The sequence below is a fragment of the Heliangelus exortis genome, chromosome 27 (assembly GCF_036169615.1).
Source record: "Heliangelus exortis chromosome 27, bHelExo1.hap1, whole genome shotgun sequence".
Classification (NCBI taxonomy): domain Eukaryota; kingdom Metazoa; phylum Chordata; class Aves; order Apodiformes; family Trochilidae; genus Heliangelus; species Heliangelus exortis.
In genome coordinates this window covers 3,176,007-3,194,443 of record NC_092448.1, presented here as the reverse complement: position 1 = coordinate 3,194,443, position 18,437 = coordinate 3,176,007, and the positions used below count along the sequence as shown (strand labels likewise).

At 66.3% G+C, this 18,437-nt stretch overlaps 1 protein-coding gene across 2 annotated transcripts; it reads left to right on the top strand.

The window, feature by feature from the left end:
- The first annotated feature begins 7,150 nt into the window (after positions 1-7,150).
- On the top strand, positions 7,151-16,825 carry EFNA3 (ephrin A3). 2 transcript variants are annotated; one of them, XM_071727126.1, is made up of 5 exons: positions 7,151-7,370; positions 14,603-14,892; positions 15,461-15,526; positions 15,772-15,849; positions 16,010-16,825. In XM_071727126.1, exons 1-5 carry the CDS (start codon positions 7,249-7,251, stop codon positions 16,129-16,131), a joined length of 678 nt encoding a protein of 225 aa, XP_071583227.1. In that variant the 5' UTR covers positions 7,151-7,248; the 3' UTR covers positions 16,132-16,825. The 2 variants fall into 2 exon arrangements, with proteins under 2 accessions (XP_071583227.1, XP_071583228.1); XM_071727127.1 differs by lacking the exon at positions 15,772-15,849 and having other exon boundaries at positions 16,010-16,277.
- The last annotated feature ends 1,612 nt before the right edge of the window (positions 16,826-18,437 follow it).

The following is an 18,437-nucleotide window of genomic DNA, read 5'->3' as shown; positions in this document are numbered from 1 at the left end:
AGGAAAAAAAATGTATCGCCGGGAAGAGAAAATGGTGGGAAATGGTAAGAGGTGGCGCGGGGATGACGAGGGGGATAAAGAGGCAATGGGCTGTGGCAGCATGGCGGGAGGTGGTGGAACCATAGCCAGACTCTGCCTAAACTCTGCCCAGCTCGTGGCAAGGATGGGGACCACGGGTGCACCGCAGCACCAGGATGAGCTTGGGCACAGGCTCATGATGCTCCCAGCACCATGGGAAGAAGTTCCTGGCACTGGGTGGTCCAGAGGTTGTGCTGCCTGCGGTCCCTCCACCCCAGGACACCCCTCACCGTGGGGTCAGGCACTGTGGCAACCCCAGGACACATAGGATGGGAGCTGGGGCCCAGCGTAACCCCCCCAAGAGGACTGGAAGGGGGGAGCACCCCCCTCCTCCCCCCGGCACGGTGGGGCCCATTCCTACCCATCTCCCATGGGCGCAGGGCTGCGGCTGCAGCCCCCACCCGAGAGCTGCCAAGAGCATCTTGGAGATGGGAAATGGCTCCGTGTCACCATGGAAACGGGGCCACCGGCTCACCATGCCGAGGGGACATGCCGAGCTGAGGGGACACGTGTGCTGAGCCTCGAGGAGCAGAGCCCCAGGCGAGCTGGGAACAGGGGTGATGCAGCGGGCACTGCCCGTGGGCTCCCAGCACCCTGGGGCCAAACCATGGAGCTCAGCACCCACCCCGGGTCCTGCTCCCCCAGCACCCGGCAATGTGCACCTTCCAAAACACCCAGGGGATGGGCTGGAGAGGGACCTGAAGCCAGGCACTAGTACCGGGCACCATCACGGTGTGTGTGTGCCAGGGCTGCCACGTCCCAGGCAAGAGCCGATCCCCCCAGAGCAGGGGGTGGAAGGGATGCGGTCACTGCGGGGTTGGGGACCCGGGGCTCTGGGCACAGGCAGTGTGGCTTCAGGCTGTGCTGGGGTGTCTGTCGGTCCTGCCTGCATCCCTCTGCCCCCACGGTTGCTGGGATGTTGGCAGCATTTTGGCAGGGTTGCCCCTACCCTGCTGGATACTAATCCTGCTGTGCCAGAGCTGGGATGGGCTCTTTGCCTCCCTGGCATGGTTTAGTTGCCTGGCTCTGCTGGTGCTGCATGTACCTGTTGCTCACTGAGGGCCTGTGGTGCCATCCCAGGGTCCCCAAATCCTCTGGAACGAGGCTGGTGGCCCAAGAGAGCCCCAGACAGCATCCTGGGATCTGCCCCAGGGCACACAGGCAGGGTGCGGGCAGGGCTCCTGCCTGGGTCCTCTTGGCTCTGGTTGGATTTAGATGGATCTGGGTCTGTGCCATGGCTCCAGGGCTGGCACCAGCATGAGGAGAGCAGAGCCACAGCTGAGAGGCTGATCAGGAAGGGAATGGGTGGGTGCAAACCCCCCCAGCATTACCCTGGGGCTGCCCTGGCATGGGTGCTGCTAGGGGTCAGCATGGGTGCCAGGGGTGGGATGGATGGGATGTGTCTGGCTGGGAGGATGCTGGGGGGGTGGAGGAGCACCCAGCACCCAGGTGAGTTCCTGGGGGGCTTCAGGTCAAGGGGGGCCAGCACAGGGGGGTCCCTCCTCTGTGGGCAACCTCCTGGGTCCCTGCTAGCCCCAGCCTGGGGACAGGGACAGGGACAGGGGATGGCAGGGGAGCGGTGTGGCTGAGCCACGGCCAGAATCAGGCACAGCAGGAGGTGGATCAGTGCCCTGAATTATTTAGGAAAGGAGCATGAACCAGCTACCTCGGCAACACCTGGCATGGGGGCCACAGGGTGAGACCCCCCCCCCACCCATCCCTGACAGGATGATCAGGCACCCACTACCAGGCTGTGGGGACAATGCACCAGCCCATGGTCCTCTGCCACCCCCTGGGCTGGGTGCCGGTGGCACGGGGACACCCCATTGCCACCAGCACCCCTGGGTGGTGTCACAACCACCACTTGCTCTGTCCCCCCCCTCCAGGCACCCACATCCCAGCCCTGTGGCTGGCAGCAGCGTTGGAGAGGCTGCAGCTGGTGCAAGGACCCCCCCTGTTTTCAGAGGGTCCCCACTGGGTTGCTGTGGCTCCCCCCATGTCCCTGCCCCCCCTCTCCAGCCTTTCAGGAGCGATGCATTATTAAAAGTGCCCCACACCATCGCTTGTGGCCGGCGTGTCGGCGGGCACCGCCCCAAAACCTGATGAATATTTCAGGCCCTGAAATCTCCCACGCCTCCGTGCTCCATCCTGAGCCCCCCACTGTCCACCCCCATTCCCCCCATTTCCCCTCCCCCGTTTATTACCTGCTTATCTTCCCTTCTGCCCAATGCCAAGAGCATTGCCACCAGGTGAATGTCCCCAGGAAGGCTCCCCTGTCCCCTGCCACCCCTGCACCCAACCCCTGTTTGGCTCCCGGGGGATGTAGTTCCCCTGTCACTGTCACCTGAAGGGTCAAGACAGGAGCACGGGGACAACCTGGGATTGTTGGACCTGTCACTATCACCCCCAGCCTGCCACCCTCCCGTGTCACCCCCTTCTGCTTCTGCCAGGGGACCAGGTCCCAGCAGCAGTAGATGCTGATTGTGGTGGGATCCAAGTGTGGTGGCAGCAGGGTGTTGAAGCCCCCTGTCACCCCCCCATCAGATTAATGTCACTGAGGCACCTGTAATAGGGGGTGGAGAGATCTGCCACTGGGCCTTGAAGGGGCTGGAGGGGCTCCAGGGCTGCTGCCACCCAGCACCATGGGTGCCAGGCCCTACCTGCCAGCATGGGCCAGAGGTGCTCCAGGTCCCTCTGGATGCTCCTCTGCCAACTTCACTGCCTCCAGGGAGCCCAAACACCCCAGAGCACCCCAGTGAGGATAAGTCCCCAGCACAAGTCCCTAAGGGTGCTGGGGGGTGCGGTGTCCCTGTGCCCACAGGGTGCTCGGGTGCTCCTGTGGTGCTGGGGGCTCAGCTCAGGCCAGTGATGGTTCCCAGTGGCCCAGACACACGTGTCACTAGCCCTCTGCTTGCTTCTCCACTGCTGCTGCTGCACGGCTCATTCTGACAGGTGCTGGGGGGGCAGTGGGCTGCAACCCCCCCCCCAGAATGGTGCCGGTCACCATGCAGGGGTCACTGGGGTGACAGAGCCGGGATGAGCAGAGCAGGGAGGAGCCCAGTGGAGAGCTGAGCGCTGGAGCTGGTGGCTGCAGACCCAGCTCCGTGTCCTTGTCCCTTCCCTGGGGAGCTGTGGCCACTGCACCGCAGCAGGGCCGGGTGCCAGCCCCCCGGTGCTCGCTCTTCCCACTCCCACCGCTCCCTCCCGGCACGGTTCTTGCCCACCGGCACATCCTCAGCGCTGCCGTGTGGGAGCCGGGGCCAGCGAGGCCGGGATGGCTGTGGCAGATGATCTTGGAGTGATCTTGAGGCCGGGAGGGAGCTGTGCCACGCGGGAGGGAGCGGAGGAGCCGGCTGAGTCACCCGGTGCAGCTGCTGACTCAGGCCTCCCAGCCAGGTAGCCCCCACCACCAGCACATGAGCCACAGCCTGTAGCCAAGGGACCAGCTAGGATCCCAACACCGTGGCCCGGCACCTCTGGTGCCACAGGATGGTCTGAGGTGAGGGTGTTGTTTGCCCAGTGACTCACAGCGTGGTGACCTCCATCACCCATCAGTGGCACAGCCAGGAGGAGCTGGCTGCCATCACCTCTGGGTGCCGGCACCCCCAGGGTTTGGCACAGGGAAGCGCGCCGGAGCCACGCATCCGGCACCCTGGCACCCAGGGCCCTGCGGCTTCCCCAGGGCCGGGAGCCATCCCAGGAGCCACGCACGGCTTCATCCGGCAGCTCCACGGGGAAGCTGATTCCCTCCGACAGCCACACTCGGTGCCACCACCGCCGGCAGCCGTGGCCGTGGCTGTGACCGGGCTGATGGCGGCCAGCGCCGTGTGTGCAATTAACCCTCCTCTGGGATCAAGCTCCGCATCAATTAACTCAAGCCTCTGAGGTACTAATTAACGGATCACCCCCATGTCCATTGGTGGAGTGGTGCTCACCTCCAGCCCCCCCCTCTTCAAGCATGAGGCTGGTCTGGGCTTGCTGGGGAGGTGGTCCAGTGGCCAGTGCCACCACTGTCACCACCACCCCGTTCCCACCCCGGATCTACCATCAGCCCCAGGAGATCCCATGGGATCCTTCCAGGGCTGCCAGGTCCTCCCTCTCCCCGGGCGTGGGGGGGTCAGCACCCTGTACCCTCACCAGCGCGGCGCTCGCCAAGATGCTGACGCGGCGCGACCATCCGTGAGGCCTTCATTCAAATTTAAAGACCAACGTGGGGATGAAAGAAGGAAAAGGGCAACGTGGAGCAAGGAGGCCACGAGCCCACGGGCAAGCGGCAAGTGGCAAACATGCCCCAGATGTGCTGGCCGAAGAGCCAGCTTGGGGCTGCCCAAAGTGCACGGCAAAAAGCTGCCAGGAAAAGCAGGCAGAGCTGGTGACCACTCGGCTCCTTGCAGACATGCCAGCACTGCTGGCTACCTGCTCCCTGACCTGGCTTGCCGTAGCCCCACCTGCTCCGTGTGTCCTTAGCATGTTCTTGCCGTGTCCGGTTGGAGCTGTGCCAGCACCCGGCTCCTCCCGGCAGGTCGGGAGCCCTGAGCTCAGCGCGTTCGGGGCCCTGTAGGTGTGGCTGGTGAATATTTCATGCCCGCGTTCGCTGAGCCCTTTCTTGGTTACACTCTTGCCTCCTCCCTGCACTCTCGCCATGTTTATTTATTTAATGAATTATTTATCGGCTCCCCCTCTCGCTCGGCTGGGCGCTGCCCCCCCCCCCCCTCCTCCCTGCTTCTCCCCCCCCTCCCCAAGCCCAAGCCCAAGCCCGCCGCGATGATTTATTGAATGCTGGCTCTGCTCTGCGGTTGCGACATGCTGTCACAGGAAGCCATGGTTAAATATTAACCAGAGCGGGCAGAGCAGGTCCCCTGCCCTGCCAGGACCCCTGAGCCCCTTCTCTCCAGCCACAGTGGCCACCGTGACCGGTGGTCATGGTTGCCCGCTCCAGGCAGCAGGCAGGGGGCTTTGCTCCCCCCATGCTTTGGAGCAGAAACCTGCTGGGTGTCAGCGTGGTGGGGACAGGGTGGAGGGGATGAGGGGCACGGGGTAGGGGGTGGGACTGGGGCTGCTTAATGCCCCAGCTCAAGGCCTTTCGTGTCCTCCTGAGAGCCAAGCCACCCAGCTACCATGACCCCAGCTGTCCCCAAATCCTATTATGGTCACAGCCCAGCCAAACCCCCACTGCCACAGCCGGCCACCCTCTCCAGTCCCAAGGGGTGATGCCTGGTGGGTGCTGGCACCAGCGTGAGGGTGGGTACACACCGTGATGCTTGGGGCACCTTTGGCTGCCCAGGTGTCTCCCTCCATCCCTGTGGTGCACGGGGGTGCCACGGTGGGGTCCTCCCTGGGGAGCACGGGTGGCAGCGGGTGCTGGCGGCGGCGTGCGCGTTGCCATGAGCGGGGGGTTTCCATGTGGAGGTGTGTGTTGCCATGGGTTTGCCGTTTCCATGGCGCCAGCGCGGTGCTGCCGGGCCCTGCCAGAGGTGTGCAGCCCCCCGGGATGCTCCAGCACCAGGGTGCACTGGGATGGACCCACTGCCACCACCACCACCTCCACCCTGCTGCCTGGATGCCCCAGCAGCCCCTCCTGCCCCTGCTTCCCCTCCCTCCATCCCCCCCCCCCAAGCTCCCCCCTGAGCCCTTTTCCACACATTGTGTTTTCTTCACTTCACTTCTCCAGATGAATAATTAATAAAGGCTTTTTTGGTCCTCCAGACCCTTCCGCCAGTCCCTCTCCAGCTTCCCAGCAGGGCTCTGGTGGGGGCTTGGCCCCCCCAGTGCTGCCGATACAGGTGGGGCTGTGGCACAGCCCTGCCATGGGCACTGCCAGCACTGGGCTCTGGTTGGGGCTCAGCAAGACCCTGGCCACCACCATCCTTGTCCCCCTGGGATGCAGACGTCCAAAGGAATGGTGGGGACCCAGAAAAAGGAAGCAGCTCCAAGGCAAGAGCTCTGGGAAGCCGGGAAATCCTTGGAACCTTGGCACGGGGCACCAGATGCCCCAAACCTGGAGCTCTGCTATGGTCACTGGCCTGGAGCCACCGTGCCAAGGTGGTGGGGACACAGAGACACAGGGATGTGTGGACACAGCATTTGGCCCCAGCCACACTCGCCAGTCCAGCTCCCAGCTGGAGCAGCCAGGGCCGGCTCAGCAAGCCCAGCCGCGGTTTCGGTAGCCTCCCGGTTTCGTTCACGAGTTCCTTGGGCTGCCAAATCTCCAGGCGGTTTTGTGAATCCGGCGTTGCTGGAGCAGAGGCCGTGGGGCCGGTGGGGAACAGGCACTTGGCTGAGCTCCCGCGTGGGAGCTGACGGGGAAGCTGCGTGTGCCTGTGCCGGTGCAAGCGTGCTCGTGTGTGCACACGTGTGCTGGGGCAGGGATCACCTGGCACACGGGAACGCCGGGCGGTGCCTCATGGCAGCTCCGAAGGGGTTTGCCAAGGACGGGTGGCTGGAGCTGGCACCCAGATCAGTCCTTCTCACCAGTCCTGTGGCTACTGCTGTCCCCTGGACACCTCTGCCCCGTGGGCCCTCAGGGGGACACAAAGCAGAGGGGTGGGACGAGCAGGGGACCGTCCCCGCGGGTGGGTGCTCAGCCACGTGTGGGCTCCCGTGGCAGGACGGGATGGGCAGAGGAGCCTGGCATTGGGGTTCTGCTCCTCTGGCACCCGGGCTGTCCAGGCACAGAGGGCCCTGTGCTGGTGACAAAGGGTTGGGTACCCACCCTGGCCCCCATCCTGGTGACGAGGGGCTGGGTGCCCACCTCCTGTGTCCCCAGGGTGGCCAAACCCCTCCGCAAACGTGTGACCTCCATGGTGTCGGCAGCAGCACTGCAAAGCCCCCTGGCCCAGAGGACCCTGAGCCCCCAGCCACGAATCTGCCGGTTGTGGGGGCCCTCGGGGGGGCGGCGTCCCCAGCCCCAGCATTCCCACCCAGGGCGACCCCAATGTCGGCGGGACGCGACCCCGACGCCCCCCCACCGGCTGGTCCCGGTGCCGGTGCCAGTGCCGGTGCCGATGCCAGTGCAGGCGGGCCCGGGGCGGTGTCGGGAGCGCGCGCGGGGGCGCGGCGGCGTCGGGCGCGCGCGGGGCGGAGCTGGGCGCCGGGGGCGCGGGGCGCGGGCGGCTCCGTGCTCGGTTCTCCGTTCCCCGGGATCGCGGCGGGTTCCGCGGCGGCGGCAGGATGGCTGCTCGGCTGCCCGCGCTCCTGCCCCTGCTCCCGCTGCTGCTGCTGCTGCCGGGCCGGGGACCACCGGGGGCTCTGGGCAACCGGCACGCTGTGCACTGGAACAGCTCCAACCTGCAGTGAGTGCGGGGCGGGGAAGGGGGGAGGGGGGAGGGGGGGCGGCCGGACAGCCGGTACCGGCATCGGGAGGTGGCGGAAGGTGTCCCGGGGCCGAGCGGGGCGGGGGGCGCCGCTGGGAAGGACGCGCCGGGGGCGCGCCGGGGATCGCGCTGAAGGATGCGCGCGGAGGCGGCGGGAGGGGGGGGGGGGGAAGGCGGCGGGGGGGGTCGGAATGGGGGGCGACACCGGTCCGGGGGCGCGCGCGCTCCGGGACTGCGGGACCCCCCGGGGTCGTTGCGCTGCCCCTCCCGACCCCGCGCCCCTCGTCCTGCCCGCGGAGGCGGTGGCTGCTCGGGGAGGCGGGGGGAGGCCGACCCGACCCCACCTGAGGCGTCGGGACCCCGGGGCCGCGCTGCCGGGCGGGGCGCGGACACCGTCGGGGTTCGGCGACTCCCGGTGTAGGCGCGGGTGGGTCGGTGGCACCGGGAACCGAGACCCCTCCCCTCTCCCTGACGGCCCTGACCCTCCCCGTAGTGGGCACCGGGGAGCCACGGGAAGGGCACGGCCGCTCCCCCCCCGGTGCGGCTGGTCAGGGACCGGGTGCCGCTGCGCCGCTCCCGCCGCCAGACCCCCCCTCCCCGACCGTCTGGGAGCGGGAGCAGCGCGGCGGAGGGGGGGTCCGACGGGTGCCCACCCCCTCCTCCCGCTCCAGCGGGCAGCGGTGCCATTCCCGGGGCAGTGGCCGGGGGCTCCTGAGGGGGCTGCGGGGGCGATGGGGGGGATGGTGAGCGGAGCTGTGGGAATTGCTCTCGCGGGGAGCGGAGCTGCCGGCGCCTGGGGCGGGGGGGGTGTCGGTCATGGGCCCGCCGCACCTTCTTCACGCCCTGGCTGGGGAGGGGGGGTGCTGTGCTCTGCCCTTACCCACCCAGGGGCTGCACAGCGTGCCCGCACCCACCGCTGGGGATGGCACGGCCGCGCCTGGGGGACCCGAGCATCACGCAGGCTTTGGGTGGCAGTGGGTGCAGCCAGGCTGGGGCTCTCCTGAAACCGGGGGTTGAGGGTCTGCGGGGTCCTTGGACCCCTCCCCCCCCCGCCAAAAACCGGGGTGCTCAGCCTGCTGCCATCACCAGTCTCCCTTTCCTTCACCAGTGAGAGTGCTCAGGGGTGTGGCGAGAGCATTCGCCCAGCCGGAGCATCCCCGGTACCCATCGGTGTTGGGGCTCCCCCCCCCAACCCTGTTGCCCCTTTGTGTGAGGAGGGGGCGTCGTCCAGCGCCTCCATCCCCTCCCACTGCAATTGTGTCTCCAGGCGGAAACCTGGGCCCCATAAATCGTGCGTGTGCGTGACACGCCGAGGCGCAGCACAATGGTGAGGAGCTGGGCTCCCATGTCCCCCCCACGCCCCATCACCCCCCCCCACCGGACCCTGCTCTGCCAACCGGACCTCTCCAGCCTCGTCCTTATGCCGTGACATTGCCACCACCTCGGCCCTCCTCGTACCCCCACGCAGCTCCCCACCTCGTGGCCCACAGACAGTGACGTGACCCGAGGGCTGGGGTGGAGGGGGTGCTGGGTGCCATGGTGGGGGTGTTGTGGCCAACCCCCCACACCTGCTGCACGCAGGGCTGTGGCACAGCTGCCAGCGTCCGGCTCAGGGCACGGGCGACGCGGTGGGGGCGGCTGCGGCAGAGACGTGTCCCAGGGACTCCGGAGCTCTGATATTTATTGTTAGGCAGTGCGGCAGCTCGGCCGCAATTACAGCCGCGCGGCAAAGTGTCTGGATTAGATAAATTATGGGGGGAATTAGGCTCCCTGGGCTGCAGCCTGCGAATCCCAGCAACCCCGCTGCAATCAGAGCAATAAACAAGCCCGGCGCGGCCCCGCGGGGCTCTCGGCAGAGCGGGGGGGATGCCGGCGGGCTCAGCTGCAGGGCCCCCCCTCGGGGGCTGCGCCAGGCACCCCAGAAATTTATTGCGTGTCCCACCGCGTTGCCCTGGGCACACTTGCACCTCCACTGGGCCGCCCCACGGAGCTCACCTGCAGCCCCCGGGGTCCCGGTGGGGCTTTGGGGAGTGGGGCTGACAGCGGCTCAGCCCTCTTGGGCATTTGGTCGTGCTCCTCTGGTCCCCTGGACACCGAGGGCCTGTGCTGAGGGGCTGGGAGGGCCACCAAGCGGGGTGGGTGTGGGTGGCCAGTGGCAGGGCCCAGGGGAGGCATGAAACAACCTCTGGCAGGTTGTTGGTCTGCGTGCGCTTTCCATCTGTCCATCCGTGTCCACAGGTGGCAGCCAGTGAGACCCAGGGGTTCAGGGTGGTCCTTGGCCTCCACTCCCAAGTCCTTCTGGGAACAGGCACGGTGGCATGGGACAAAGGTGCGAGGTGGCCACAACCCAGCCAGCACAGGCAGTGAGGGGAGGCTGCACCCTGGGGTGTCTCCCCAGACGGGGGGAGTCCTGTCAGGTCCTGCTGTGTGGGGTGGCACCTCCTTGCTAGGTGTCCTGGGTGTCAAGGTGAGGACAATAGTTTGTCCCTTTGCACTGCCACAGGTATGGCCGAGCTCCCCTTGGCACTGCTGCACCCCTCATGAGCCCCCCTGAACGGGTTGGGGTGAGCTCCTGGCTCCAGCATGGGGGCTGAGGGTGCTGGTGCCCTCAGGGTGCTGTGGAGGGGTGGCTGTGAGCTGGGGACATGCAGGGCCCTGGTGCCCAGGAAGGTGGGTGGGAGCCCACCTGTGCACAGGGAGGGCCCAGCATTGCTGTGGCCCCCCCAGCACTGCCAACACCTTCACCTTTTCGAGACAGCTTTTATCCAGCTAACTTGATACTCCAGGTGGCAGGAGCTCTGGAGAGCCCCTGCATGGAGCTTCCTCTCCCAGGGGAGAGGAGATGCATCCTTGCTATGCACCCACTGGGGTGTCCTGGGCTCCTGTGTATTCTAAAAGACCCCAGTCCTTGAGGATGCACTCAGGCAGGAGCCTCCATCCCATCTGCTGGGTTCCGTGGAGCTGGTGGTGGTGGCAGCAGGAGGGACCCCCTCGCCCTTGTCCTGGGGGTATCCAGCAGTGGTTACTGTGGGGCGTGGGGCAAGTGTGTGGGGCAGTTCCCAGCCTCAACGTGGGGTGTGTCATGCTGTGGGACTGGAGGTGGGGAAGGTAGTGATTAACTCTCGGTGGTTAATTACTCAGCCCCAGCGCGTCCCTGGGTAGCCCGAGGAGCTGCTCCATCCCCCACCCCATGGCTGTGACTGCCAGGCTGGGCTCCCTGGGGCACAGAGACCCCCGCTGCCCACGGGTGCTGATGGCAGTGCTGGGGTGTGCTGGGGGTGCTGTGTCCCTGGAGTCACCACACCAGTGGCACTGGGCCCTGGCAGCACAGCCAGGCTTCTCCTGGGAGAAGCAGCCACGGCGCTGGGGTGCGGGGGCTCACCCTGGGTGCAGCAGGGCCAGGGCCACCCGTTCCTGCCCAGGCTGGTAATTGAGTCACTGGTTGCAGATTGATGCTTTAATTAAAACCCAATTAGAAAACTCATTGATCTTGTTAGCAAGGCGGGAAGGTACCGGCTTTAGCGGGGATTAAGGGGATCGCGTGGCTGCCAGTAGGGACAGGGGGAGCGAGGGGGAACCTGTGGAGCAGTGCTGGGGGTCTGGTGGTGCTCAGGATGGGCTGTGCCCCGCGGCACCCCTGTCCCTTCGCAACCGCGTCCCCAGGGAGCAGCCCTGTTTCCCCAGAAGCCCCAATCCCCCAGGCGGGGTTGTGGTCCCGGGGATGCTGTTTTCCAGCGGTGCCTCTCACCCTGGCACCTCGTGGCTGCACCAGAAGAGTGGGGGGAGGCCAGGAGGGGGAGGCTGTGCCGTGGCGTCGTGCCACCCCTGCGCGTGGGCCGCGGTGCGGGCACTGTCTGCCGCGCCAGCGTGCGTGTGTGCGGCTGTCTGGGCACCATGACTGTGCCGCGCTGCCTCCCTGGGGGGCTGGTACGGGGTGTGTGGGGGCGGGGGGCCGCACTGAGCTCCGTCCGCCTCCCCAGGGGTTGGGCGGTGGGCACGGTTGAGCGGTCTGTCCATCCCTTCACCCGTCGGGGTGGATGGGGCGGCCATCGATGCGCCTCTGGCTGCCGTGCGGGGTGACTGGGAGGGGACCGTGTCAATCGATGGCGCTTATTTGTTCCCCGGCTGATCGATGGGCCCCGGCCGTGCCGAAAGGGCGAAGCTGCCGGAGCCGAACAAAGGGCCCGGTTGGGCTTGGGGGGAGGGGGCCCAGCGCCCAGCGCTGGGGTCACCACACCTTCTCCCTCATCATGGGACGTCCCACATTTTCCCCATCCTCACTGCTGTCACCTCCACCGTGGGACACTGAGCCCAGTTGGGGGGCCGCAGTTGGGGGGCCCGGGCAGGGGTCTGGTCCCCCCGTGACGCTGCCACTGGGGTCGGGGTGTGCTGCAGTGCACCAGACACTGCCGAGCAGAGCCCGAATGAGTGTGCGGCACCCAGCCTGGATTTATCATCCATGGCAGCAGATGGGAGCGGAGCGGCCGCCTGGCTCATACCGGTGGCTGCAGCTTGCCAGGTAGCCGGGATCCCGCCGGTGCGGGGCCGGTGGGAGCGGGGCCCGTGGGAGCGGGGCCCAGACGGCGCTCGGGACGGTCCTGCCAGGGGACATCCATCTGGGCAGTGCCGACAGGCTGCCGGGAGGTACGGCTGCTGCCTTCCAAAGCCCTGCTCTAAAAACCCAGTCGTGCAGAAGTGATGCTGCTGCCCGTTCTGCTCCCGCGCTTAACCCTTCGGGCACTGCCAGAACCCGCCGTAACCCCCTCCCCCGGTCCCGGTGCCCCAGGAGGCCGAGGGGTCTGTCCTGACCCAGGTCGCTGAGGCTTCTTGACAACCGCGGGGACTGGCAGGGACCAGGGAGCCTCTGCCCGCTCTGTGGTGGGTTTTGGGGGGATAGGAGGCCGAGGTCCTTTTTTCAGGGTGTCTGTGCCCATCCTGCTGCCTGAAAGCAGGGGCTGGAGGCTTCCTGGGGGCTCTGCCTGCCTCACGCTGCCGGACGGTTCCACAAGCAGAGCTCAGGGTGCCCCGGCCGTGCCGGAATTCAGGGACATGCTAGAGGGAAGGGGGGGATGTGGAGCTGCTTTGTGGGACTGGGGTCAGGGTGCAGGATCTGGGCACGGCAGGGACACAGCATCGTGGCCGAAACGGGTTCCAGTCTCATGGCCGTGCCCCAGGCCACAGTGGCCCCGTTTTGGACCAGTTCCCAGCCTGGCAGGGCGATGTCTGTGGAACTCACCTTCTCGAGTCCCCAGCGTTGCAGTGCTGGTGCGTGCCAGCCCAGGGGGGGACCTTGGTGCCTCAGGAGGCATCGCTCGTTAGCGAGGTGTTTATCAGGAGTCACGCTTCTTAATGAGCTCCAGCGTGGGGTCCCGAGGGTTTACATCTGCCTCAGCGCCGGGTGCCACGGGGGTTCCAGCTCCCGAGGACGGGGTTTCCCCAGCACGGCAGGAGATGGAGCTGGGCACGGGGACGAGGGGTTGATCCTGGTTCCTCCATCCCTCGCTCCCCGGGCTTTGCTCCAGCCCCGCAGTGGGGCAGTTGGCTCGGGGCACGCTGGCGTCCCAGCCCTGCGTCCCGTGTGCAGTTAATTGCAATTTTCTCCTCGGGGCCATTTCTTTAATAACAAGCCTTTTTCTGGCCCCCTCCCCTTCCCACCACATCAAAGGGGGAAGATGAAAGGTCCCAGCACCCTGCGGAGCAAGGGTGGCTGCCTCAGCACCTTGGCTTGCCCGGTGGGTGTCAGGCTGGGCCGGCGAATAGCGGCTGCGCAGCGAGGGAGGTGCTGGTGGGGCTGCACCACAGGTGACGAAGCCCAGTTCACCCCCCCCACACCCCGGCACCTGGCGCTGGCAGCAGCTCGGGTTCCCCTTTCTTGGTTGGCAGCGAATCCCTTTTTGGTTCTCTGTGGGGTGCTGCATGCCATGTGCTTCCAGGGCTCCCCAAATCTGCGACGCACCGCAGCCGCCCGTGCCAGGATGCTGCTGCCAGATCCCAGGGGAGGTGGGCGAGGGGAGTCCCCTGACCCACAGCATCACCGGGTGCAGGGTCATGGTATGGGGGTCACCACCTCTTTAGCAGAGCAAGGTCCGGCCGGGGTCCGGTGCTGCAGCGGCTGTTGGTGCAGAGCCAGCGCCGGCTCCTCATTAATTGGCAGGAGCAGCAGGGTCAGAGCGGCGGCAAGGATTACCGCGGCCAGGATTTCCATTGGGCACGGATTAGGAGCCAGTGGAGCCTCTCCCGAGTGGATCTGAGGGGATTGCTGCTCCTAATCAATGTAAATGAGGCTCCCCCAGGGCCACCCTTTACAGCATTAACGAACTAACGGGATTAGCAGGAGCAGGGTGAGAAATCCTCTCCCTGAGCCACGGCGCGTGGCAGAGCTGGGGCTGTGGTGGGGCCACCGTGGTGGGTCGGCTCCAAAGCTGCCGGAGCTGGGGAGCTGCCAGGGCTGTGTGGGGAGGACCAGGGGCTGCATTCCTGCAGGGTCACCGGTGCCTTCAGGACCCTCTCTGGCTGCATCTCTCTGTCCCACTGTGTCTGTCACCTCCCTGAGGCTGCCGGCACATTCCCAGGAGTGCTGTTCATGCACCTGTAGGCATCCCACCCGCACACGTGGCACCCACAGCACCCGTCTATGGCAGCACCCATCTATGGCAGCACCCATCCGTGGCAGCATCCCTCCTGTCACATCACTGAGGCGGTGACACCCCACTGTGGGTCCGTGGGGCGGGGCTGAGGCTGTTCCAGGCTCACAGAACCACAGGATCGGTTGGGCTGGACCTTTAAAGCTCGTTCAGTTCCACCCCCTGCCATGGGCAGGGACACCTCCCACCAGCTCAGGCTGCTCCAAGCCCCATCCATTGGGGCTTCCCCATTGCAGCCTTCTCTTCTCCAGGCTGAACCAGCACAGATCTCTCAGCCTGGCTCCAGAGCAAAGCTGCTCCAGCCCTCCGAGCATTTCCAGGGCCTCCTCTGAACTGTCTGAGAGAGTTGGGGTTGTTCGGGTTGTTCATCTTGGAGAAGAGAAGGTTCTGGTGTTCTGGGGGGCTCCAGATCGAGGCTGAGCAGAGAGATACCACCGCCCCCTGAGGTCCTTGCAGTAGGAGCCTCCTGTTCTACACCCTCAGGGCCCCTTCCAAGGAGGGAGTCAGCGCTTGAGAAGGCACAGGGGACGTCTCTAATCCCCTCGTCCCCTCCCCTTTCCCTTGCAGTCTGCGGCGGGAGGGCTACACGGTGCAGGTGAACGTCAACGACTACCTGGACATCTACTGCCCTCACTATAACGCCTCGGTGCCGGAGCACCGGCTGGAGCAGTACGTGCTCTACATGGTGAACGCAGAGGGCTACCGCACCTGCAACACCAGCCAGGGCTTCAAGCGCTGGGAGTGCAACCGACCCCACGCACCCCACAGCCCCATCAAGTTCTCGGAGAAGTTCCAGCGCTACAGCGCCTTCTCGCTGGGCTACGAGTTCCGCGCAGGGCAGGAGTACTACTACATCTGTACGTGGGGTAGCCAGGCGGGACTCCTCCCTCCCTAACCCCTCCCTTCCCTCCCACCCTAAACCCTCCCTTCCTCCTTCCCTCACTCCCTCCTTCCCTCCCTCGCTCCCTCCCTCCCAGCCCCGGCTGGGTCTCCCTGGAGCCTCCCCCGGAGGCCTCAGGCATGGGAGCCTCCCCCAGGAGTGGGTACCCTGACCTCAGGCATGGGGTGGGGGGTGGAAGGGGAGAGTATGGGTTGGGGGTGCAGTGCGGGGGGTCGTGATGCAGGGGTGAGATGAGGGTGTGGGGAAAGATGAGGGTGGAGGGGTAGGATGGGGATGCAGGATCAAGGTTGCAGGATGCTGATGGAGTATTGGGGTGCTGGAGGGGTTCTAATGCAGGATAGGGATGCTGGGGGGTTGCAGATGCAGGATCAGGGCTCAGGGTGCAGGACAAGGGTGCTGCTGCATCCCCCCAGCCCCAGCGAGGGCTGGATCCCGACATACCCAGGGGCCACTGAGCTTCTGGGTGCGTGGGGCTGGGCTCACCCCCTCCAAAGCCCCCGCCCTAACCCACTCTTGCCTTGCAGCCACACCGATGCACAACCACCGCCGGGCCTGCCTCAAGATGAAGGTGTTCGTGTGCTGTGCCTCCAGTAAGTCCCCCCTGTGCCCTCCCCAGGGGCTGCGGGCAAGTGGGGGGGCGGCGTGGCCTCTGGCGGGTCCCCCATCCCTCCCAGCTCCCCCGTCCTTCCAGGGCGCCCCATTCCTCCTACTTCCCCCATCCCTCCTGGGTCCCTCTAGGGCGCCTCAGCCCTCCCAGGGGGGGCTGCGGCACAAGGCAGACAGGGAGCATGACCACCCCCTCCCCCATTCCCTGTCCCCTCTCTCCCTCTTGCAGCGTCGCACTCCGGGGAGAAGCTGGCGCCCACCCTGCCCCAGTTCACCCTGCGGCCCGAGGTGAAGATCGAGGACCTGGGTGAGTCGGGCAGAGCCCCCCCACCCCTCACCCCCCTTCCCCCGGCCCTACAGTGCCGCGTCCCCCCCGCCACCGCCCATGAGGCAGCCCCAGCCGCGGGGTGGGGGGTTCGGGGTTATCCCACCCCCCCCCCCTCACCCTCTTGTTCTCTCCCCCGCAGAAAACTTCAACCCAGACATGCCGAAGTTGGAGAAGAGCATCAGTGGCACCAGCCCCAAGCGGGAACACTTGCCCTTGGCCGTGGCCGCCGCGCTCTTCCTCATGACCCTGCTGGCCTCCTAGCTCCCAGCGCCGGCGGGGACCCGGCCAGCGCGGCTGCGTCGAGCGGGAACCCCCCGACCTGCCCCCCCTTTGTGAGAGCCAGCGGGGTCCCACCGTGGGACCACCCGTCCCCTCCACATCGTCACCTCCCTGCCCGGAGAGCCGATTCCATCCTGGCTGGGACTCGCCTCCCACCCCGCTGATGGCTGCAGCCACCTCTGCAGGGACACGGCTCGGACACCGTCCCGTCCACGTCCCACTCCGGGGCTGGGTGGCAGCGCTGGACTGGAGAGCAGCCCGGTGAGGGCAGGGACCCCCAGGGCCGGCAGCCTGTACATACCCATCTAGAGATCTATACATACTGTACAGAGAGCGACTATATAGAAATATCTATACTGTACCATAGGCGGCGGTGCCAGCCCTGGGCTGGCCTGTACATAGTCGAACGTGTTGGATTTTCCTCGTCTTCTGTGAAGACCCGACCTATGCAAACGCACAGACACTTTTTGGGGAAAAAAAAAAAACAAAAAAAACCGAAACAAAACAACGAAACGAAAAACGAAACGACAACAGCAGCAACAACAACAACAACAACAGAACAAAAAAAAAACTCGACCTTTTTTTCAAGTGCTTTGGCTGGTGATTTTCATATTCTGCTCTTAGTCTATAAAAAAAAACAACAAAAAAAAAAAACAATAAAAGGATAGAAAAACCAGCCCTGTCATGGTGGCACAGCAGCACTCCAGCTTGGCTGTCGGTCAGCCCTGTTCTCTGGCACGGTGGGGTCTGGTGAGGGCAGCGAGTATCCTGTGCTGACCCTCACCGTGCCACCTGCCTCACCGGGCACAATGGCTGCAGCCATGGGCTCGGCGTCGGGATCCCCCCCACCACCTCTGCTCCCCACTGACCCCGGGCACCAGCCCAGAGCACCCGTGGGACGGCGCAGTGTGGGGGGCAGCCAGTGCCCACGGTGCAGGACCACGGGCTGGACCCTCAGTGCCTGGGGTCCCTGGGGGGGTGGTGGCTGCAGGACCCCAGGCAGGAGCAGGCAGGGGAGAGACATTCCCCCTGCTTGCCAGCTGCATGGGGCCGTCACCCCGATGTGCCCCGAGGCCCCACGGGAATCTCCCCCACCAGCGCGTCTGGCTCTGCCGGGCATGCCAGCTCCTGCCGGCGTCGGGGGGACCTGGCACACACCTGTCTGCACCGCGGCTCTGACAGGACGGGGGGGATGCCCTCATCTGTCCAGACCAGAACATACGTGGAATGAGTGGGCTGTGCTGCTGCAGGTGGGGTCACACCTGGGGGGTGTCATTATGGAGGAGTTGGGTGCCCCCAGACCCACAGCCAGCACCCCACAGCCCCACGGGTGCGGGGGAGCAGCCCTGGGGGTCCTGACGCTTCACCCGGAGGGGGTCAGTGCCCCAAGGTGGGGGGGGACCGCTGCCCTCCTCATGAGGAAGCCTGCGAGCAGGGGAGGGGCTGCAGCCCCCTCCCATTGGGGAGTGATGTGCTGTAGATGTAGCCTCGGTCAGGGGGTCCCCCCGGGCTGTCATGGTGGCTCGGTCGCTCTCCCCCCACCCCGGCAGCGGCTGGGCGGTGGCTCGGCGGCGTCCCGCCGGCCTGGGCTTGTCCCGGTGCGGGAAGAGCCGGCGAACCCGTCAGACGGGTCCTGAGCTCTCCCGGCAGGCGCTGGGCCCACCGCACCCCCCAACCCCCCCCATTCTCCCGAAGACCTGGCCCGATGTGGGACCAGAGACCCTGCCCTGGACCCTCACCCCTGCGGTGCTGCCCTGGCCCCTGGGCTGGGTGCCAGGGGTGCCATCCCCGAGGGTCGCGTCGCCCCAGACACGGGGTGGGGGGGCCTGGCCCCAGCCCCCGCCATGGTGCGTGGCTGTGCCGGTGGCACGTAGCCAGGGGGGCTGGGTAGCCTCGTCCTGCTGCTGGCCTCGGCCTTGGCACCATTCCCTGGCAAGCGTGTGGCATCACTGCCAGCCCGGTGGGGACCGGCCACCCAGCCCTGCGCTGCTCCGTGCCCTGGGGCAAGGCAGAGTGTGGCACGCCAGGGGCAGCCAGAACCAGCCCAGACTCCCGGGATGCCGGTACGGGGAATCCTCAAGTGCTGCTACACCCCAAGGCGGGGGGGAGCCCTCGTTGGGACCGGGGTTCAGGTGTCCCCCGGGTGCTGGGGGTGTTCCACGGGTAGGCGCTGGGTGTGGGGAGGGACTGGTTGTGTGGCATGAGGCTTTGCAGTGCCCCACAGCAGCACCCGTCCTCCACGGGCAAGGATGGGTGCATCCCATGCTCCAGCCAAACGTGTGAGGACC

Excerpts from the sequence above, each read along its gene's own strand:
- EFNA3 (XM_071727126.1), top strand. The coding sequence starts at position 7,249 with ATGGCTGCTCGGCTGCCCGCGCTCCTGCCCCTGCTCCCGCTGCTGCTG. Across the intron at positions 7,371-14,602 it reads TGGAACAGCTCCAACCTGCA|TCTGCGGCGGGAGGGCTACA; the intron begins GTGAGTGCGGGG and ends TTTCCCTTGCAG. Across the intron at positions 15,850-16,009 it reads GGTGAAGATCGAGGACCTGG|AAAACTTCAACCCAGACATG; the intron begins GTGAGTCGGGCA and ends TCTCCCCCGCAG.